This window comes from Macaca thibetana, chromosome 17 (assembly GCF_024542745.1).
Source record: "Macaca thibetana thibetana isolate TM-01 chromosome 17, ASM2454274v1, whole genome shotgun sequence".
Lineage (NCBI taxonomy): Eukaryota > Metazoa > Chordata > Mammalia > Primates > Cercopithecidae > Macaca > Macaca thibetana.
Window position 1 is genome coordinate 82,396,935 of NC_065594.1, and position 22,908 is coordinate 82,419,842.

Consider the following 22,908-nt stretch of genomic DNA (forward strand, 5'->3'; position numbering starts at 1 on the left):
TTAACCAGTGGCTGTCTTAAAAATGCCCGTGTTATGTTGAGCTTTCACCATCCTAAGCAAACTTCAATGGCTTTTCATTTAGTGCTGACGGGGCCCTTGGTGTGAGTATCAGTGCACCAGGAGGAGCCATTGCTTCTGTTCCTAACTGGACATTGAGAGGGACGCAGCTAATGAATGGAACATCTATGTCTTCCCCCAATGCATGTGGAGGCATTGCCCTGATCCTTTCAGGTAAGCATGTTCCTTATTGTCCTTACATTATTGCAGACAGATATTTTTGTTTTCTGAAGCTCTCATGGTAAGAACATGTGGTAGAATTGATAATTCCCTTGGCACAAAGTAGAATTTAAGGTAACAAATAACTTATGTGATAATGACAATTTGAATGTGTATTTATTCATTCAGTAGTATATTTGTTAACGACTATCAAGCAGTATTTTAGCTCCGGGGCTAAATTAGTGAACAAAGCATCAAAACTACCTGCTTATGTGGAGTTTATATCATATATATTATGGTTGGGATAAACAGACTTTGAACAAAATAAAAAACTAGATGTTGCGTGTTAGAAGTTAATGGATACTGTGAGCAAAATGAGGTAGAAAGAGAAGGAGGGGTTTCTAGAGTGGTGCCCAGGATTAAATAGAGTGACACTGGGTTTAGCCAGGACTCACATTTAGGGTAGCCAGGCTGCTATGAAACTCCCTCCACAGAAATGTCCCTCTTTAAGTTGTCTCTCCTCTGCCTCCTTTCTTCACCCCTTTTCTGACCCACACCACAGTTTCTTCTGCTGACCACATCTCCTCAGCATGGCCTGTCCACACTGGTGCTACCAGCATAAACCTGTGATGATATACCACTGTCAAGTGCTACCATCCTTTTCTAGGTTGAGCCCACACTCTTAGGATGGATCCTAACATGACCCTCTTTCTAGTTCTCTTCAGCCTCACCAGATATTTCAAGGCCTCTTGGCCTCCATCTTTGGGTGTACTCCTTTCTGCCATGTTGTGGCCTTGAACACTCCTATACGTTCTCTAAGAGGCGGCTCATATGTCAGTTCCTCTGATGGAGCTTCACCTTTTTTAGATTCTCACAAAACTGGTCATTTCCTTGATTTGCTGTTATAACTTCATAGTGTTTCCATGCTTGCGTTGTGTCTGACAGTATCATCGATGTATGTATGTTTGATGAGCTCTGGAGAGGACAAGAATGATACAGCACTCATCTTACGAATTGGTGGCCTCCATATTCTTCCCATAAAACAGTAATTCCCAACCTGGCTGTACCCTAGAATCATCTGAGAGGTGTTTAATAAATAGCAATCTCTGGGACAGTCCTCAGAGATTCTGATTTTATTGGTCTGTCTTGAGACCTCAGCATCTTTTTTGCTTGAGTTCCCCTGGGGCTTATAACGCCAACAGCCATCTTGTTTAGTTTAACCCAGCAGTGTTTTAAAGAAAATGTCATTCACATGCCTTTCGGTGTCTGCTTTGTACATTTATATTACGGTACAAAACCCACACCAGAGTCTCTGCCCACCACATAATGAGAACACGTGATTTTTGTGGAATAAAACCTTCATATGATGCAAGCAGTTTGAGTCAGATTGTTTAGTTCAGGTCTTCAAAAAAGATTTTAAAATGAGTGTTAAAACACAAGACATTAAAACCAGAGAGTCTACAGGTGATCATACTGTTGGGCGGCTAAGGTTTCAGATAGTGAGTGCTACACTACTTGTTTTTGTTTCTTAATTTTAGGTCTGAAAGCTAATAACATTGACTACACAGTTCATTCAGTCAGAAGAGCTCTAGAAAACACTGCAGTGAAGGCTGACAATATAGAAGTATTTGCTCAAGGACATGGTATTATTCAGGTATTGTTGCCTATATGAAAAATGGGTTGTAAAGTATCATTAAGATAATATCTTAGGTATTATTGGGTAATATTTCATTTTATAACAACGATTCAGTGTATCTGAATTATAGATTATATGGCCATATAACTCTAAGCAAAAAGGATACACAAACAAATTTTGTAGTTAAGACAAATCTATTGCACTAAGATCAGGAAATGTAGTAGATGGAGGCCATGTAGAGGTTAGAAATTCAAAGCAAAGAAATCGAGGTCAAAAACTGTCCAATCATAATGGCATAGGGATTAGTTCCTAAATTTGGTCACTTGAGAATAACAGTGTGAATAGGGTGGAGTGGAAGATGTGACTGGTATTGTTTCTAAAAATGTAGAATTATCCTCTTAGTTGGGGTACCAGGTAGTTTTGAGAAGTGAATATAAACACTATTTGTTTTACAACTGAAATCAAATTGATTGGTAATTTGCAACAAAATATTTTTTGACCCAACTGTTTATATCTTACCATGTATATTCTTTTCACTAGGTTGATAAAGCCTATGACTACCTCGTTCAGAATACATCATTTGCTAATAAATTAGGTTTTACTGTTACTGTTGGAAATAACCGTGGCATCTACCTCCGAGATCCTGTTCAGGTGGCTGCACCTTCAGATCATGGCGTTGGCATTGAACCTGTATTTCCAGAGAACACAGGTCAGTAATAGGCTGGCAGTAAGCTGAAGTATTCACATTTGCTATTTGAATGAGTGGTATCATAATAAAGAATTGCTGTTTGGGCCAGTGTTATGAAGAGAATACATGAATTGCCAGTATGATTATTTTAAATCTTATAGTCATAAGAGAAAATATTAGAGCAATTTGGGGTCCTTGTACAATGGCAATTTAGTTAGCATCTTAAACTACCAAAGAAAACAGTAGAATGAGCCTCAGTGACCCGCAGCTTTATTAAATTGTGGATGATAAAACATCAAATTCCTTTTCCACTTTACCTGCTTAGGTATAAGAGAGAGCTTTCAGTTGAAGAATGAGAAGTAGAAGCACTCTAGGAGAATTGCAGCTTGATTAGGTGTGAAAAAAAATAGTCATCACTATTATCTGGCTGTCTTCATTTCAGTTGAATACTATTACCTGTGTGCAGTAATGAAAACATTCACTTAAACTCTTTATTTTAAGGTCATACCAGTGCTTGGTGAAAGTATAAATGAATCATGAATAATCTAAATTGTAAGGAAGATTGTTTGACTGTTTTATTTAAGCTGTGTTTTGGATGCATTTTACCGCCAACCAAACTAAGTTGCTAAATTTATTTGGGAAGATGCAACATTTTTAAAAAGAAAAAAATACTCATCTTTAATTTTTGGTCTTTTTCATGCCAGAAAACTCTGAAAAAATATCCCTTCAGCTTCATTTAGCTCTGACTTCAAATTCATCTTGGGTTCAGTGTCCTAGCCATTTGGAACTCATGAATCAATGTAGACACATAAACATACGTGTGGATCCCAGGGGCTTAAGAGAAGGATTGCATTATACAGAGGTATTGATGTATCTTCAATTTTACTTTCTTCACTCTTTAAAATGTTTAAAAGGTTAAAAAAAATCCAAAGAATATTTGCAATGTATTGCTTTCTTGCTAAGAAATAGCTAGACCTATCCACCTGCCAGGTTATGCAGTTCTTCTGGTGTGTCTGTATTCATTTAAGCAGTGAAGTTTCTAAAGAATATCTTTTGTCCTTGTATGAATAAGTAGAAAGAAAGAAGAGGTACAGCAGAACCTTTCAATTAGGTCTTCCTCTAACTGGTCTTTTGTCAGCTACACAAAGCTGCAGTTACTTCTTCTTCTTGTTGTTTTTTGTTGTTGTGGTTTTAAGAGACAGAGTCTTGCTCTGTTGCCCAAGCTGGAGTACAGTGGTGTGATCGTAGTTCACTGCAGCCTTGAACTCTTGGGCTCAAGGGATACTCCCACCTTAGCCTCCTGAGTAGCTAGGACTAGTGGCGTGCACCACCAAGCCTGGCTAAATTTTTTTATTTTTGTAAAGATGGGATCTCTCTATGTTGCCCAGGCTTGTCTTAAACTCTTGGCCTCAAGTGATCCTCCTGCCTTGGCCTCCCAGAGCATTGGGATTACAGGTGTGAACCACCACACCCAGCTAGTTATACCTTTTAGTACTCAGATGAAGAAAGCATCTGTTAAACAAATAGTTGTAAACCAGGCATAGAATAGTATCACAAGAGTGTCTCCACATCTAAAGTTATCTATAGTACTAGTTTGAGCTAATTTTCAGTTGGGAGTAATTAAAATGCACTTACTTTGTACTTGACGTCTCATTTTCCCATTTGAACTAGTCAAATGTTGCTATACATTTGTTTGGACTGTTTGCTATTAATTATGTGAGCTAGTGTCAGGAAACTGGTGTCAGCCTGTGGTTAAGACCTTGACATATTAAGAGTAGATTGATTTATTCTGTCAATAGTTTAGACCTCTTCCCCCCCTTTTAAACGTTTGTTTATGGATACTGAAACTTACCAATTCTTTTTTCAAGGTATGTGGCTATGATATAGCATCCCCTAACGCAGGTCCGCTCTTCCGAGTTCCCATCACTGCAGTTATAGCAGCCAAGTAAGTAACAGGTTACTCACAGCTTACTGTTACTTCTAAGATTTTAATGGCTATTCATGGAGTCTTGTGAACTTTTAAGGGATCACTAATACAGAACCGGTAGTGGGGATTTTGTCTTAGTTCTGCTCCCAACTAGCATTTTTAGGTGTCATGTAGTCAGCCATGCTGTCTCTTGTGCACTCTGAGAGTAACTGATGGCACCTGGCATCTCCCCTGCCTCTACATCAAAACTGTTTCCACCAGAGTCACTCTGAGCTCTGTATTGCCCAGTTCAGAGGCTAACCCAGCCTTCATCTGATCTGATCCCACTGCAATATTTGACAATATTACTTGATTCACCTCCATTCCTGCCCTTTTTGTCTCCCTCATGTTTGGGATTTACTCTCTTCTCTTAATGCTCCCACTTTTCTAGTTATCTACTGTAGAAACAGAAGTTAAGAAAGTCTTAACTTTCCATCTTATTCCCCAGGAACCAAGGAAAAAATCAGCAGATTATATTACTTCCTGCTTAAAATATATCAGTGGCACCTCCAAGGATCAAGTTCAAGCTCCTTAAAATAGCACACAATCTCCCTCACAGTTATAGCTGTAGACAGTGTTTCCTGCCTTTCCGTACACCAAATTACACATTTTGGCCAATTCACTGATTTTGGCACTCCAGGTTTCTCAGGATTTGTGCATGTACACAGCTGATAACTTGGTTTCAGTTTCCTGTCTCTTCAGTTAATGACCAAGTGCATTCCTGGTCATCCCTGGGTGAAGGGAGTCCCTTCTTTCTGCTTCGTGGCACATTTTACATGCCCCTGAACAGACTTCAGCCAATATTTTGTAATTTTTTATTTAACTTACACTATTTGACTGTGAGCCCACTGAAGGCACAGGGACTACTGTTATACAGGATGTATGAAATAAATTATCTAGTGGATGAAGGTGAGATTGAGATTGTGAGAGTACTGGAAGCCAAGTGGAAATTCTAAACTTTAACAGTTCTGTTAGTTACTCTGGTAAATATTAAGTATGCAACAGATACCTGCCCATGAGAAACAGGACGAAATTGAGGAGAATAAATTTAAAAAGTGGTGTACACATGGGAAAATTGTGCAGCAGTTAAATTCTCAGCCGTATATTCCCTCAAAATCCAGTAGTAATTTAGACAAGGTAATATGTAAGACCTTCAGGAGTCAGCTGCCACGCAATCTCCTTCAGGAAGCTTCCCAGGCTCCCTAACTCTTCCTGTCTATCTGGAGCATCTTATGTTAAATGTCTCTGATGATGATTCTCTCCATGCTAGACTGTCTAGGGTAAAGAATCATATTTTCTTCTTTGTTACCTTTTCTAGCTCCTAATAACAGGGCCTCATATGTCGTAGGCACTCACTTAACTGTCCTACTGACAAGAATTTGTCGCTAGCATAAAATTTGTTTCCATGGTGGGTAGTTATGAATTTAAACTTTGTTTCATTGATTTCTTACAAAAATACTTTGAAAGTAGTTTGCCTTTTCTTTACTGTTTTACATCATGGGAGTGTTTTGAAGCTACAGGAGGAGCTTAATTTAACATTAGTCTCATAGCTATAATATCAGTGACATAAAACTTTGTCACTGATTTTAATATCTAGGACTCACTGTAGTTTAGAATCTGGTAATTGGAAAATTCTGTGAATGTTGTAGAATGCCTTTAACAAAAAAGAGAATGCTTTTTAAATAGTGTGTGTGAATGTATCTTAAAAATCGTAAAATAGACAAAAAATAGAATCATCTGTACTCTGCTATTCAGAGGTTGTCTCTGCTAACCTACTACAGAAGTTGAATAATATTGTACATACTGTTTTGTAACCAGCTTCTAAGTCCCTGTGTTTATTTCTAATGAATTGGATAAATTTTGCATTTATCCAATAAAATCCAGAGTATCTGTGGTCTTATAATAAATATATACATTTAATTATTTTTATTAATTTTCAGAGTAAATGAATCATCACATTACGATCTAGCCTTTACAGATGTACACTTTAAACCTGGCCAAATTCGAAGGCATTTTATTGAGGTTCCTGAGGGTGCAACATGGGCTGGTAGGTAAAATTAAAATCCACGTGACCACTTATCTCTGTTTACATTCTAATGACTATAGCTATATGAGGTTCATTTATCTGTAACATGTATTTCCCTGGTACTAATGGTACTAATATATATATATTTGGGCACCTTAGACTTTCTGTAAAGTTCAAAACGTTTTTAAGATCTAATAATATTTTGCATTGGCCCATACAGCAAATTAAGGCATCTTAAGATGTTTTTAGTATTTAAGGTTTGAGCTTAGTTTAGAATAATGCCTTATCTGGTAGTAATTTTTTTTTTTTCTTTTTTAAGATGGAGTCTCACTCTGTTGCCAGGCTGGAGTGCAGTGGCATGATCTTGGCTCACTGCGAACTCTACCTCCCTGGTTCAAACGATTCTTCTTCCTCAGCCTCCCAAGTAGCTTGGACTAATAGGCGTGCGCCACCACGCCCGGCTAATTTTTGTGTTTTTAGTAGAGACGAGGTTTCACCATGTTGGCCAGGGTGGTCTCGATCTCTTCACCTCATGAGACACCCGCCTCGTCCTCCCAAAGTGCTGGGATTACAGGCATGAGCCACTGCGCCCCGCCTAATTTTTAAAATACTACAAATCAGTTTAAACAATGCAGCGTTGCTTAAACCTCAAACTGTTAAACTCTTACAATTTTAGAAATAGAGCTTTTAAATCTTTGAAGCTCTGTTTATGAGAGATTTTCACTTCAGTGTCTCTGAAATGTTGAGAGTAAATGATTGCCTAACACAAAGCTCTTGAATTAACATGTTATAGTCCTGTGAGAGTGCTCATGTCATTCTTTTATACAAGAGCTGTGGGTATACCATATTTTCCTTCACAAGTTATATGTCCTAAATTTACAATTTAACAGTCAGTATGGAGGGGTGTGTCAATTGTCAGAGCTCACTCACATTGGTAGAAGGAAGCAAATATGGGCAGTCAAGCAAGTGTCACCCAATTTAAATTAGCAGCCAGCATTGTTGATACTTCTTGGATTTGGCCTCTCTGCTAAGCACTTTACAGAGATTATCTTGTCTAGTCCCATCAGAACCCTATAAGGTAGATAGGTGTCATTAGTAAAAATGGCTTGTATTTTACTCCGGAGTGTGTTTTTTGTACTTGTATGAAAGTACAAATATATTTACATCTGAGACTTTATTGAAAATGCAATATTGATACCACACATGTATGACCTGGTTTGGGAATAACTGGTTGTATTTGATTCCCCATACCATCTTGTGGTCATCTATCTGTATGCAGTCCATCTGTTTGTTACCTGGTAGCACAGGAAATACAAGACTTTCCTTGTTTTATGTAACTAGGTAAGGGCAAAATAATAGCAAAAGCTGAGAGCTAAAGCAATGAATTGAACAGTACCCAATATTGCCTGTTAATTTGCGTACTGGGTTATAATGGAGCTATTGCAGCATTGAGAGGCTTCTAAGGATAATCAGGGGTTGTACTAGACTCGTTCATTAAGCATATTTTTCTGTACCATCTGTGTGCCAGGCCCTTTTCAACGGGCTAAGGTGGTGAGCTACTTAGACAAGGACCCTGCTTCCAGAGGCCTTAAAAGCATCTAGTCCAAGACATTGTAGTTAAGAGAACTGGATTAGAGGGAGACAGCACAGAGTAGCGGCAAGGCCATGGGCTTTGGAAATTGAGAAGTCTGAGTTTGGATCCACACTCTGCCATACACTAATGGTTACCTGAAGGCAGGTTTCTAAATTTTCTGAACTTCTGTTTCAACTATAAATATAGTTGTTAGTCTGTTGTAAGGATCAGGGATTTTATAGAGTACTTGATACATAGCTTGTCTTCGTTGGGATTTCGCTCACACTTGACAGTACTTCTAGGGAGTGGACTCAGAGTTGCTGTGTTCAACATTTCTGGGGTACCATTCTCATAGGGCCCCTTGGAGTTGTACAGCTCCAGGCTCTGGTAACCTGTGCACTAGTAAATTAAAGAATACAAATCTATAATACTGAATTGGGTATTTGTTTAGTGATAAATGGCACTGATTTATGATTGGTTTAGGTCGGTATTGGAAAGAATTTGTTTTTTGAATAAAAATTATCCAGTGATCTAGAATGCAAGTAGTTCAGAGCATTTAACAGTCTTAGTTTTATTTCAAATAATTAGAAATATTGTCATAACACTAGATTTTGTATTCTTGGCAAATGACTAGGTCCTGAGAGCTCTGTGCCCACTTGGTTTTGTCAGCCACGGGATTGCGCCTTGCTTCAGTTCCCTTGAATTAGCTTGGGTATTCTTTAGAGAAGCTGCCAATCTGGCATTGTGGTGATCTTGGCTTACCTCCAGCGCTGCCTCAGGGTAAAGTTAAGCCTGTGTAGTCCTGCCAGGCTTTGTGGAAGCACACAGCACGCAAGTAGACCAAGAAGAGAGATTAGGAAGAGTTATCAATGAGGAATTGAGGCATGATAACAAATAAAGGTTTCCAAAAATATAACCTACCTACCTTTATCTGGAATTGATTGGTTTGCAGCTAAAACGAGGAGGGATTTTAAAAGGTACCCAATTAATATAACTGTGTATGCATCTGTGGACAGCCTGCTGTTTCCAGGTGTTTACAGCATCATGATATTGGTTCATTTTAATACCAGTTTCTTTCTTTCCCATAGAAAATCTTCTACTCCTCTAACTTTATTAATATTTTATTGATTATTTGTTTTTATGAAAATATGCAGATTTGAGTGTATCATTTTATTTTTGATTCCTATTAATTCCCTACATGGGAATTATTCCCTAAGTGGGCATTATTAAAGCCACTTTATGTCAATTTTAGGTCTTATAAGTTTAAAGCTTTGCTTCTTTCTTTCTCATTTTAGAAGTGACAGTGTGTTCATGTTCTTCTGAGGTGTCAGCAAAGTTTGTTCTTCATGCAGTCCAGCTTGTGAAGCAAAGAGCATATCGAAGCCATGAATTCTATAAGTTTTGTTCTCTTCCAGAGAAAGGAACACTGACTGAAGCTTTTCCTGTCCTAGTAAGTTTAACTACAGTTTATAATCCTAAAACAATTTATTTGCCTTTTTGGTATGGGCTAAGACTAAGTATTTGCATTTGATTTTATATTTTGTATTTAGCACATTGGGATAATATATTTTTTAATGCCAAAGAAAATGAAGTAGGAAGATAGAAAATCTAATTAGGGTACTTGAAATCAAGTTAGAGGTAATTATCTCTGTAATTCTTGAATAGTTTAATCAAAGAAACATACTAGTCTGGTAGATTCTGGTGTCTTGTAGTTTGGACCCTGATTTAGATTATTCTTTGTTGTACAGTAGATTAATTTCTTTAAGACTTGTTTGCATGTCACTTAAGTTATTTTACTAATGCTGTGTTGTTAAGAAGCTATGAGGCTAATTTACATTAGAGGAAGACTGCTACTGCTTCATGTCTAAGTTATCTCAAATGATGGCAGCACTACATTCTTATCTGTGGTGTTGGAAACGATGACTAGTCTTTCTTCCACAGAAGGAAGAGTACTGATGTTCTTCCTTCAACTCGCTCCTTTGTGTTTTCAGTTGGTTGTGGGATTTTTGCAGTATCTCTTTGTTTCTGGTTACTTTTCACTTGTGTTCTTCCATGGATCAGTGTTGCATGATTCATCTTTTTAAACTTTTAAATTCACTGATTGCTAGAAAACGTACTTTAAAACTCAGTGCTAAGAGCAATTTTTTTTTTCTTTTCTTATCTTTGTTTTTTAACAGGGAGAAAGATGTAAATGACCGTAATGTCATTTTGTTTTAGCTGCCAGGCAGCTTTGAGCCCAAACTCAACTGTGCCTATTGAGTATACCTTACAAAGTTGTAGTATCTTTCTTGTGTCATTATGCTTGATTATTTTTCTTTTGGTCCTAATTTTTTATTTCACTTTGAAGTAATCAGATCACATTTGCTTTATTATATGTGCTTTCAGAAGCTGCCTAGGATCTTTTATGACAAGAAGCATAGGGTTATGAGTAAATAACTATGTATATTTAAATACTTGCACCATATCTTTGCAAATATACATGCAAATGATTTGTCTAACTCTTAGCATAGCTGTTCAAATTTTTGAGTTTTCTTGCTACAAATAGGAAAAGTTTGAAAACATGGAATTGCTCTGAAACAGCTAGTATTTATATTCTGTAATTTGAGAAAAATAAGAGATATATTTTATTTACTTTTATTTGCAGGGTGGAAAAGCAATTGAATTTTGCATTGCTCGTTGGTGGGCAAGTCTCAGTGATGTCAACATTGATTATACCATTTCTTTCCATGGGATAGTGTGTACTGCTCCTCAGTTAAACATTGTAAGTTCCATAACATTTTCATGATTTTTAATGTCAGTTACTTGTGTTATTGGAGAGTAATTTCATTGGTTAGATTTAAACTTTAATGAGGGGAAATTACCTGTGGTTCTGAAGATAATAGTAGGCTTTGTGTGTGGGTACTTACAAACTTTATATTAGACACATTTATTTTAGGTACAAAATATTGCTTATTTTTCGTAAAGTTTGAGAAAGTAATTTGACAAATATCCTTTGTAGCATGCGTCGGAAGGAATCAACCGTTTTGATGTTCAGTCCTCCTTGAAATATGAAGATCTGGCTCCCTGCATAACTTTGAAGAACTGGGTCCAAACACTACGGTATCATTCAATGTTTTAGGGACTACAAATATTGAATAGAGATTGGGGGGATCTCTTACACTCTGAAAAAAGAGCCTTTTTTTTTTAACCCATCTGCATGCTAGAGGTGAGAATTTTATCCTTGCCGATCTCTGCAAGGCAGTCCCAGTATCAGCTTCCAGCCTCACTGTCCCACCTGACCAGCAAAGTCAAAGATGGTGGATAGCCGATCCCTGTCATGACTAGTTAGCATCAGTGGACATTCACCTTTTTATTTCTTGCCGTAAAATAGCAAGTTAACATTCTCTCTGATATTATTTTGTGAGTCCTAATGCAATCATTTGTAGAAACTGCAATACTGAAATTTTTATTGAATGGTAGAAACTTAAGTACTGTAGCCTGCTATTTGTGCCTCAGTACCTCCCCTTACAAAAGCAGGGCACTGTGACCTGTGTTCACATACTCACTGTGTTATAAAGATACCTGGTTTCTGTTGCTCATCAGCATGCAGCCTAGTCATAAGTGCATTAAAATAACCATTTAGGGACAATAGTCAGTGACACGGTAATGTCTAAAGATACACCGCTTCCTAGAATTATCAATAAAAATTAAAACATACAACTTTGAAGATAGATCCAATTTATATCATTCTAATGTTGTCTTCCTAAATCTAAAAAATTGGAGCTAAATTTAAAGGAGTAGATTATGTTTCACTGACATTTTAAACTATATTTAAAACGTGCTTTTCAGTGTCAGTTTTCTCCTTTATAAAATCTGAACGTTAGCAGCTTCCTTCAGAGGACTACTAAAAATATAAAATACCATTCCCTCGGCCAGGAGGAGGGCTGAGTGTGGCACCTGCTATCTGGTGAGCACCCGGGGCCTGGGGAGGTCTGTGCTGTGCACAACACAGTACTGTCAATAGTTTGCACAAGGAGTACAAATCAGAACCTGTTTTACAACACTTTTAGTTGTCACCCTAGTGTTGGGATTTGGTTGTGTTAAGAGGTATTTGTTGGTATTTGAAAATGTTTTTGCCATGAAAAGATTGCCTTTGTAATATTTATTGCAAAATTTAAACTGTATGTATTGATATGATTCAATCAAAGAATTATGTAAGTTAATGGTTAAAATATTGTAGAGTATACTGAAAAGGATAGCTCTCAGGAAGGTTCATCTGTCACTTTTTGCAGTATGTTACAGATTTTGTTGCTTATGGTTTTGTCTGTTTCAATGAACTCTTGAATCAAACCAGTTATGTAGTTTCCTCATTACAGCCCAGTGAGTGCAAAAACAAAACCTTTAGGATCAAGAGATGTTTTGCCAAATAACCGTCAACTTTATGAGATGGTCCTGACATATAACTTTCATCAAGTAAGTGTTTGCCTAGTAAAGAATGAACTTTTGTGTTTTATTTATGATTCATAAAATCAAAAATGGAAGGACAGTGTATATGGTGTATATATATAAAACAGAATCAAGTGATTAACATTGGTTAATTTGGAATTACTCTTTAGGAAATTATAATTTGTAATTAAATACCATTCAGTCGTAAAGTCACAAAATGTAATTGAGTGGTGACCTAACCTTGAGCCTTAGTTGATAAAATCACTGATCACTGTCCATCTGACCCAGGGATGATTAGAAGGCTCAGAAATACCATCTGTCTTCTGATGATGGTGCTGGGCCTGATTGCTTTCTGTGAAGAAGGCACTGGAACAGGAAAAGATCAGAGTAGCTCCCAGGTGGAATGGGTGGCGGAAGTAATGGAGGCCAGTGTAAATGCTGGATCAATGAGATTTCAATAAAACTGTTACTGAAACACACATCAGTTTGGTTATAATGTTAGGGAAATGAATTGGTTTCAGTGAGTTTTCAGATTACAGTTTTATAAAGTAATTAGAGGTCCTGAAATATGTATATATTGCTTTATTAATGAATACACATAGCCAGGTGTGTGTTTTCAAAAGTTTGTAAGAGAGCAGTGACTTTTATAAGTGCCAAAATACTATGTGTTCTATATTTTCAAAATTTTTTGCCACAAGTACTTTTCATTTTTAAATGAAAAAGTCTCATGTCAATAACAATATTAAAAATTTGTATCAGAAATTATATGCAAATCATGCAAAGTAATCCTTTTTTTTTTTTTTTTAATAGCCCAAGAGTGGGGAAGTAACTCCAAGCTGCCCACTACTTTGCGAACTATTATATGAATCTGAATTTGACAGCCAACTGTGGATTATTTTTGACCAGAACAAAAGACAGATGGGTTCAGGTGATGCCTATCCACATCAGGTATAAAATACAGAAGCTCATTCCTGAACTAACAAAATCCTGGTTTCTTGTTATGGTAACGTTCATACTTTAAAAAAAGAAAATGATAGCTTTGCATTTAGTACTTTCACAAACCATAAGAGCCTGTTGTTTGTTGTAGTTGGTGAGGAACAGATTGTGTCAACTCTTTCACCATGTAGTTGTGCTGAATTAGAGGAGGACAAAGGTGAAGCTTGCCAAGTTGGCCAGCATAACTTTTGGTGTGTCCTATACACTGATTCTACCTACCTGAAGGTAGATCAAAGCATACATCAAAGATACGTGAACCTCTTGAAATGATCCTAAGTCTGAGGGGGCTAAAGAGAGCACTGCAGCAGTGGCCACGTGTCTTCGGTTCATTTGTACTTTTAAATTTGCTACCCTACTGGACAACTCTGTAATGAGCACTTACTACATACCAGGCACTATGCTTTGTGCTGTTTTATTGAAGAGAAAAATCACATAATTTATAGATATTTTATCCCTTAGAGATTACTGCAAAGAAATGAGACATTTCCTGTAACATGTATAATTTTATGCTGACAAATGAAAATAATTTATGGAGATTTTTTTCAATTCGTTGTTAAAGGAGTGATAATCTATTTTCCTCAAAGCAAGTAGCAGTCACATCTCATTACAGAATGGCCTACTGCAGTGCTATTACTTTGGTTACTTTTTAAATCTCAGAAAAAGTGGCTGACACAGGATACAGCATCTCATCCTTTTGAACCTGTTACCTGGGTAATGAACTTGTATTCCTTGATCTCTATTGGTTTCCTGTTTGTTTCAAGTCTGTAATAAAGGAGTGACATTTTGGTTGTAATTTGAAGATCAGCTGGGCATGGTGGCACATGTCTGTGATCCCATCTACTCAGGAAGCTGAGATGGGAGGATCGCTTGAGCCCGGGAGCTCTAGGCTATGGTGCACTATGATTGCACCAGTTAACAGCCACTGCACTTCAGCCTGGGCAACATAGCGAGTCCCCGTCTCTAAAAGTAAATAAGGATTACCAGTAGTCATAAGTTACGTGTGTGTATTTGTCTTAGATATTCTGTGGTGCCCCAATTTTGCTAATATTTTTGGAAAGAATAAGGGCTTTGAAGTCAGACCTGACTCCAGCTCTCTTATACTTTACTCTGTGTGATGTTAGGCAAGTCACTTGATGTCCCTGGTCCTGTCTGCTGACCAGCATACTAGGGACTTTGTGTGTATATGAAAGTCTGGATAGTGCCTTGCACTGTACCTCACATATTATAAGCAAGTCTGTGAATGGCAACTTTCACTGTATCCTCTTTCAGTGATTTCCATTGACTTGGTTAAACTTAACTTTTCCCAAATGTTGTTTTTCTTTTTTAGTATTCTTTGAAACTGGAGAAAGGAGATTATACAATTCGACTGCAAATTCGCCATGAGCAAATCAGTGATTTGGAACGCCTTAAAGACCTTCCATTTATTGTTTCTCATAGATTGTCTAATACCTTGAGCTTAGATATTCATGAAAATCATAGTTTTGCACTTCTAGGGAAGAAGAAATCGAGCAACTTGACATTACCACCCAAATATAACCAGCCATTCTTTGTTACTTCCTTACCTGACGATAAGTAAGTGATAACATTGCTTATACTTACTGCCCATCTTATACACTGTAGTCCTTTTAATGTAAGTTTATGACATCTAGGCTAAATTTGGAGTATGTTGTCATTTTTTTTTTTTTTTTGGCTGAAGTCATTTCTTCCTTTGATTTTTGAAGTCTTAGCTATGGGAATGAATTCAATATGGAATTGTTTTCATGTTTTTCCCCTTACTTGTCTTTGTGAAACTTTCTCTTTTGTTGCTTTTTTTCTCTTTGAATTCTCTTGTTTAGAATACCTAAAGGGGCAGGACCTGGATGCTATCTTGCAGGATCCTTAACATTGTCAAAGACTGAACTAGGAAAGAAAGCTGTAAGTATTAGTTTTTTAAACACTGAAATTACCTATTACAAAATTTCCATTTCTTTAAAGATAAGAATTAATTCTACATTTCAGAATGGGTAAAAGAGAAGATACTCTTGGGAAAACAAATTTAATCCTTTTTTCCCAGGTTACTAGTGAAGGTCAGTTAATATTTAGTTGTCTTTTAAAATGTATACTACTTTTGAAATATTTAGGCTTCTTTTTCACAAGCCGGCAGTACTCAGGCCCTGAACTTGTCTTACCTCCTGTGGCTAATACACTTGAACTTCCCGTGAAACACATAAATACAAATCAAAATTGGCTTTAAAAAATATGATGTTTAAGATTAGAACATGTAATAGAAATTTAACCAATATAAGATTATGGACATAGGAATAAATCAGATTATCTTGGGGTGCTTTTAAAAAGTAGTCAGAACAATTATTACTCTAAAACATGTTTCTTCACACTTCTACAGACCTTTCTCATTGGAATTTCACATGATTCCAATGTAGAAACCATGGAAACATGGTTCCATGGTTTCCAAGTAGGAAAATATGAGATACTTCTTTTGGTATTGCTTTTTAATTTCAAAATGATGCTTTTTGTTAGAAATATGTTTCTTATTGTTGTTTAGAGATAAATGTTACAATTTTACAAGTACCTACCTGTTTTTGTTTTTTCCTTCTGTGTTTTCATTAAAAATGTATTATGAGAATGGTGTTTATATAGATCTATCACCTTTTGTCATAAAAATCATTTTAGCTCAATGCCAGTAAAAGTTGTCATTCTTAACAGTTTTGTATCTCTCTTTACTATTACTTCTTACAGAGCTAAGCCTGCTACATAAATGCTGTTATCAGAATGAGTAGATCTCATATATCTTAAGAATTATATATATTTATTGTCAGTATTGAATCAAAGGCCATTTATTTACTGTCATTGAAGCATAATTGGGGAAGTTTGTGCTTAGAAAAAGTTGCCTACCCTGACATTTCTTGGGTCTCGTTTCAGTTTAGACTGTTTATACATACATACTTTAGTATAATTTGAAGTAAATCAATAGTTAATGATTTGCAATTAATACATGCACTGATTTAAGAAACCCTGGTAGTCTTTTTTGTAGATTTCATTTCACAGGAAGCATAGCTGCTTCAGCTATTGGGCTTCAGCTGTTGGGCTTCAGCTCTGAATTTTCATTCAGATGACAGATGACACTTCTGAAGAGTCTGTTTACTTGTGAAGAGTGTAACAGAAAAGCATTATTAGTAAAATAATGGGCTTTTAGCAATTCAGAAATAGTTACTACTTCCCAGCTATATTGTTTTAGGAGACAATTGTGAAATTAAATTACAAATATGTGGTGTTAACTATGGTGGCTCTTTATCAAGGGAGACTTTCCTGGGAGAAAGCAGTAACTTAAAGCTGTTGAGTTCATAGTAACTTCCATCACATTGTTTATGTAATCTTTTCTCAGTGGTTTAGCATTTCTTGTTTTTTGGTAGTTGGGAAGGTAACTTTTACTTCACTTTGACTTTCACAGTAACTTTGTTGCTTTTTATAGGAATGCATAGGCTGTGGGGTTGTTGTGGTACCCTTTAATCAGATTAGATCATCAACTAAATTTACTATTTTAAGAAATGCTTTCATAAGTAATGGATTTTGATCTACTAAATTTTTCAATAAGAAGTTGACAGGTACTCTTAGTAATAACATATTTGAGTACTTTTTCTTATTTAAGAAATGAAAGTGGCAATGTTGCTTTCTTTAAAAGCGTGCCATCTTGATCACAGACCTGAGCCTTCTAAGTGGTGTGACACAGGTGGAACATAAACTGAAAGACAATTAGACAGAGGTTCTGTCTCCATCCTGTGTAGATTATGCATGTTTTCTTACAGAATGTCGTTCTAACTCCCAGGGGCAGTCTGCAGCAAAACGACAAGGAAAATTTAAAAAGGTACTGATTGTCAGTTCTTAAAAAAGATGTCTTAAAGCCTTATTTGCATATTAAACTTTTTTCTGTCACTATTATAAACCTTTTTTTTTTTAAGTAAGTCTCCCTTAGTTTCCTTTCTTTGCATTCTGAAGTATAGTGCTCTTAGCTCTACTTACAAGCATTGTTGACATACTGCTTTTCTAAAGGGTTTTTTTTCCCCACCATAAATTCCTGAAAGACTCATTTTCTCTGTGTATACAGACATTTTAATGCTATTCATTTCTTGCTACAGATATGATAACAAGTAACAATATTTGAAATTTTTCATATTTACAATTTTACAGAGAGATGGATGTGATAGTTTTTTTTTTAGCCATATAAGCTAAAGCGCTTAATTATTTTTAAAGTCTAAAAGCACTTTTAAATTGGGTGATTTGATTAATAAAATGTTGCAGCTTTTTAAAGTGAACTTTATTCCCTGCTCTTGTATCAATTCTGGTTCTGAAAGAACAGAAACAAGAAAGAGCGATGGACGTAGCAGGAACAGAAATAAGGACTGTTCACTGACAATTAAAGCTTACGCTAAGACCACAGAGTTTAAGGCCATCGCTACTAAGTGGTCTGATCAGCCTCTCTGCAGCATATTAAGCAATCTTTGATTTACTGCTGGAGCCAGATTTAACTCAGAAAAGAAAATTTCTGCTAAAAATATATTTTAGGGCCAGGCACAGTGACTTATGCCTATAATTCCAGCACTTTGGGAGGCCAAGTTGGGCAGATCCCTTGAGCTCAGGGGTTTGAAACCATCCTGGGCAACATGGTGAAACCCTATCTCTACAAAAAAATACAAAAATTAGCCAGGCGTGGTGGCACACAGTTATAGTCCCAGCTACTCTATGGGAGGCTGAGGTGGAAAGATCGCTTGAGCCTGGGAGGCGGAGGCTGCGGTGAGCTGAGATTGCACCACTGCACTTCAGTCTGGGCCACAAAGTGAGACCCTGTCTCAAAACAAATATATGCGTGTGTGTGTGTGTGTGTGTGTGTGTGTGTGTGTGTGTGTGAAAGGGACTGCATATTTAATACGCTTTCTGGTGAAGACCTGCTACATCATTCAGTATTTTCATGATTTCCTTTTAAACAGAAAGATTTACAGTGGGAAAATCAGTAATGTCCTAATGTATAAACAAAAGATAACTTTATATTTCTTATTTCATAGTGATATGGAACTGGGGAATCACCATTCTGTAAACAGCTTAAATTCCTTTATTAAGATGTCTTCTGAAATGTCCATATTATTACATAATAGTAAATAATTTGTCCAAACAAAATACAGATAACTAGGAATCATCTTTCTGGAGAAAGATCTAAAGATCAGTATTTCTCACCTGGGTGTTTTGACCGATTTGGGGGCCGTGTAATGGGATAAAAACAACATTTTTTAAAAAATAGGAAATGTCAGTTCATCAGACTCATAAAATTGTGATTTCATTTTATGTATTAATGTGTATATCTTTGGGACATTGTGAAAATAGTTTGCAAGTCACTGCTTTAGAGAACAAGGAAAAGGTACTCTAGGAATCTATTAAAAATAGAAGGCACTTACCACGAAAGCCATAGCAATTATTTTTCTTATTTTAGTTGACCTTTTGCAAGTTTTGGTAGATTTTGTTTGAATTAGATTGTATAGTTAGGAAAACATTGAATGAATAGAAAGGCATTTACTTGATGATTAGTAAAGCTTCATTTGAAGAACTTAGCAGCTAGAGTTATCTCTGCTTCTTCCTTTCTGTCTTCAATGCAAGTACACAATAAAGCTCTTATTTTAGAAATAATTAGTATTATAGTTTTACAGTCACATTACGAAGAAAAAAATACATGTATAATTCCCGGTTGATGAAGATAAATAGCATTTTGTATATAATTCTTAATAGATTTTTTCTCTGGGTTTCAGTGACTTGATTTGAAAAAGTATGTCACCCTTTTTAAAATTCCTTGTAAAATGCAATAATATACTTTTTTTGTTTTTTTTTTTAAAGAGTCTCACTCTACACTCCAGGCTAGATTACAGTGGCACAATCGTAGCTCACTGTTGCCTCCAGCTCCTGGGCTCAAGTGATCTTCCCACGTCAGCCTCCCTGGAGTGGCTGGGACTACAGGCATGTGCCACTATGCCTGGCTAAGTTTTACTTTTCGTAGAGAGAGGTCTTATTGCCCAAGGTGGTCTAAAACTCCTGGCTTCAGACAATCCTACTGGCTCAGCCTCCCAAAGTGCTGGAATTACAGACATGAGCCACTGCACCCAGCCTGAATATTGTCACTTTTAACAGATCATAAATAGCACTCGAATATGATATACATCTTTAAAATGGTGTAAGTGAAGCTTTTAAAATTTTGAATATTCAGTTACTAATAATTTTAAGAACTAAAGAAATTGCTATTTGGAACCACAATTTAACTTACAGTGCATTGTGTTGCCCAGAGAGTAGTTATTGGTTTGGCAGGTGAGTTTGACTTTCTAAATAACACTGTTCAGTTTGAACACTGTTGAAATACTTCGTGAGTAGCTGGAATGCTTTTTTTCTAAACGTAACCATTAAATATGTACTGTAGAGAAATCTTCATAGCATTTCTGCTCTGAAGATTCTTCTTGACTGTCTCTTTAAACCATAATCAAGATTTCTCAAGATTAAAGGTACAAAATTATTTCTATTAAATTGATACTACGTTAACCCCTTGAGAATTGTCATAAAAATATTAATATTGGCACAAAGAAGAAATTATTGTGATACAGCAAGTGAGAAATAGCGCCATTTTTCTTTTGATTAGAAATTAAAACTACCAGGTTTATAATTTTTACTAATAAAAAAATTCCCTGTCCTGAAACATCTTGTAGGATTACACTAACTTTTATAGTTAATTTGATATATTTAATACGTAAAATGCTGATTACAAAACCTTGATTTTTGTTTCCATGAGATAATTCATCATAAACTTTTTTTGTCTCTTTTTTGCTTTTAATGATAGTTAAAAGGTTGCTAGGATATCTTTTTTCCTACTTTTGATAGGTCTTTGTTAGAGTTCATTGTAAATCCTAAATTAATTTTAAAGATGGCTCATTTTAAATTCAATTCTCTTTTCTCTGTTCTGTACTAAAACAATAGCACATATCTCTGAGTCTGAGGAGGAAGTGCCTCACAACATACAGGCTGCCTCCCTAAGAGCAGCAGACCTCTCTCCCTCATACGGCGAGGAGGTGCGGGAAGCTCAGGGAGAAAGACTGGAGACCGCTCATTCTAGCACACTGGGTGGCAGAGAAGCTCAATTCCATGGAAAATGGAGCTATATTAACAGAAAGTAAATATTGGAGGCCACTTAGCCCCTTCAATTCCTAGATGTGTTGTCTTTACTGTACTGATGACACGGATGCAGTCTGTTTTCATAAGAACTTGCTGGTAGAAGATCAGCTCAGATTTTGCGCTTACCTTGGCTTTGCTCAGAGCAGTGCCTGCCCAGAGAGTGAACCTTGAGAAGGAGAGGAGAAGGACAGGCAGCTGGGTCCTGAAAGAGCTAGCCCAAGCAGTAGACCTGTTTCCTTTTCCCAGTCTCATGTTTCACATAAGGACTTTGTTTACAGGTTCTGGCTCCCTGACCTCAGAGGGAGAATGACAGCCAGTGGCTATGAATGGATTTATATGGTTATATCTGATGTCAAAGTGGTTTTCTGTGCTTTAAATGAATCAGTATGGAGATAGCAGTTATTATTTTGTGTTGGAATACTATTAGAACTACAACCATAGTTCCTGGTTTACTGTTACATCATTTTATACCCTGAAATTGTGTTTATTTGTGAAAATTGTTAAAATGGGAATATTTGTGTAGTATATGCTCCTAAACATCCTATTTACAGGGAGGTGGGGACTTGCAATATTATTTTTTTACTCAACCAGAGTAAAGCTTTTTCAGTGAATGTCTTTTTGGTAACATTTGTTTCAATTTTATGAACTTTGTTAATTAAAATGAATATAGTATTTTAATTTAGCACCATTTTAAATACAAACCCAAAGATAGAAATTGAGGAACTGACTTAATAAATAATGGCTTAATTAAGGACACCCAGTTATTGTGCCAAAAACAAATCTAGCAGGTATAGCATGTGATTTCATTTCCCAAATAATGCTTTACCTTTCACAAGTCAAGATTTATCTGTGAATAAAATAAATACAGTTACTCTCCATTTCTCTGCTGCTGTCTTCAAAGCAAAACTTCTCAAAAGACCCACAGACGTATTGACTTCCATTCTCTTTTCATCTCTGTCTTCTCTGGCCTGGACTGTTCCACTGTCCCCTGACACTGTTCTTGTCCAGGGGGGTCAGCAGGCTCTGTGCTGCCAGGTTTTCAGTTCCTTCCTACTTCATCGTACACTGCCTCTCAGCTAGGTGGGCAGTTGATCATTTTCCTTCTTGCTGGTTTTTCCTCAAGGCTTCCATGATCCCAGGTGCTTTTTGTTTTCCCTTTCTCACTCACAGAGCTGCTTTTTCCATTCTCCATCCCTAATCTTATTCATCTACATATTTTTCAGCATTGTCAGCAAACGCATTGGTTCTACCTTTAAAGATCTCAAATCTGTTCATTTTCTCCAATTTTGTTTTTAGTCTAAGGCGCAGTGTAGGGTTTCCTAGGTTTGTTTCCTAACTTCTTGTTTTCCTGCCTCCACATTTACCCTCTATAATCTATTTTCCAAATAGAACACAAACCAAAATTTTCATCCATACAGGAACTAGAGTCATTAAACAAAAAGCAGAAATCTTTAATCATGTCACTGTCTTTTGTAAAACTCTTCTGGTATGCTTCTTAGTGCGCTTAGAATACTATATATAGTATTTTTTCTTTTCTTTTTTAAACCATATGCTCTCAAGCCCTACTTAAGTTGGCTGCCACCTGCTTTCTCAGAAGATACAGCTGTGCTTGCTTTATACCCAGCTCAGGTCTTTACACTTGCTCATCTTCTCCTTGTTCATTTAGGGTCGTTTGCATAAGATATTACCTCTTCAGAGTGGCTTTCCGTAGCCACTTTGTGTACATCGGCTCCCCCTTGTTACCTGACAGTCACTCTATCCTTTTATTCTGTTTTGTTTTCTTTATATCAGATGTCAGCATCTGGTGTGTTCTTTACCTATTCGAGCATTACCTGGCACGTCGCGGGGACTCAGTAAGTCCTGTTGGTTTAATGAAGGTGTAAATGTCCCCTTAAATTTACTCAGAGGATCTTTTTTTACTTTGGACTTATTTCATCCTCTTCTCAGATTTAAAATGTGAAAGGTTAGGGTACTTTTGTCATCTGTCTGCCAAGTAAAGCCAAGAATACCAAATATACTCAAATGGAGAAAAGTGGGTTCTTCTCTCTTTTATTTTAAAGGAGATATTTGAAGTATCAGTACTCAGCATCAGTTTGTGAGAAAATTACTGTGACCAGAGATTGGAATTTTTGGTGTATTGTGACCCTTAGAATCTAGAATACAGTGTAGTACTACTCAGGTGCAG

The 22,908-nt window shown here is 36.5% G+C and overlaps 1 protein-coding gene across 9 annotated transcripts in view; it reads left to right on the plus strand.

Moving 5' to 3' along the window:
* TPP2 (tripeptidyl peptidase 2) overlaps window positions 1–22,908 on the plus strand; it is an 83,354-nt gene that overhangs the window by 37,983 nt on the left and 22,463 nt on the right. For 7 of the 9 annotated variants that reach the window (XM_050766661.1, XM_050766666.1, XM_050766669.1 and 4 more), the window contains 14 exons: window positions 83–231; window positions 1,755–1,870; window positions 2,393–2,561; window positions 3,245–3,402; window positions 4,409–4,485; window positions 6,447–6,553; window positions 9,401–9,555; window positions 10,750–10,866; window positions 11,104–11,204; window positions 12,461–12,557; window positions 13,341–13,478; window positions 14,854–15,098; window positions 15,362–15,440; window positions 17,350–17,388. In XM_050766661.1, the coding sequence (XP_050622618.1) occupies window positions 83–231; window positions 1,755–1,870; window positions 2,393–2,561; window positions 3,245–3,402; window positions 4,409–4,485; window positions 6,447–6,553; window positions 9,401–9,555; window positions 10,750–10,866; window positions 11,104–11,204; window positions 12,461–12,557; window positions 13,341–13,478; window positions 14,854–15,098; window positions 15,362–15,440; window positions 17,350–17,388 (1,747 nt within the window). The remainder of the gene's footprint in view (window positions 1–82; window positions 232–1,754; window positions 1,871–2,392; window positions 2,562–3,244; window positions 3,403–4,408; window positions 4,486–6,446; window positions 6,554–9,400; window positions 9,556–10,749; window positions 10,867–11,103; window positions 11,205–12,460; window positions 12,558–13,340; window positions 13,479–14,853; window positions 15,099–15,361; window positions 15,441–17,349; window positions 17,389–22,908) is intronic. The other 2 variants (XM_050766662.1, XM_050766664.1) reach the window with 1 other exon arrangement.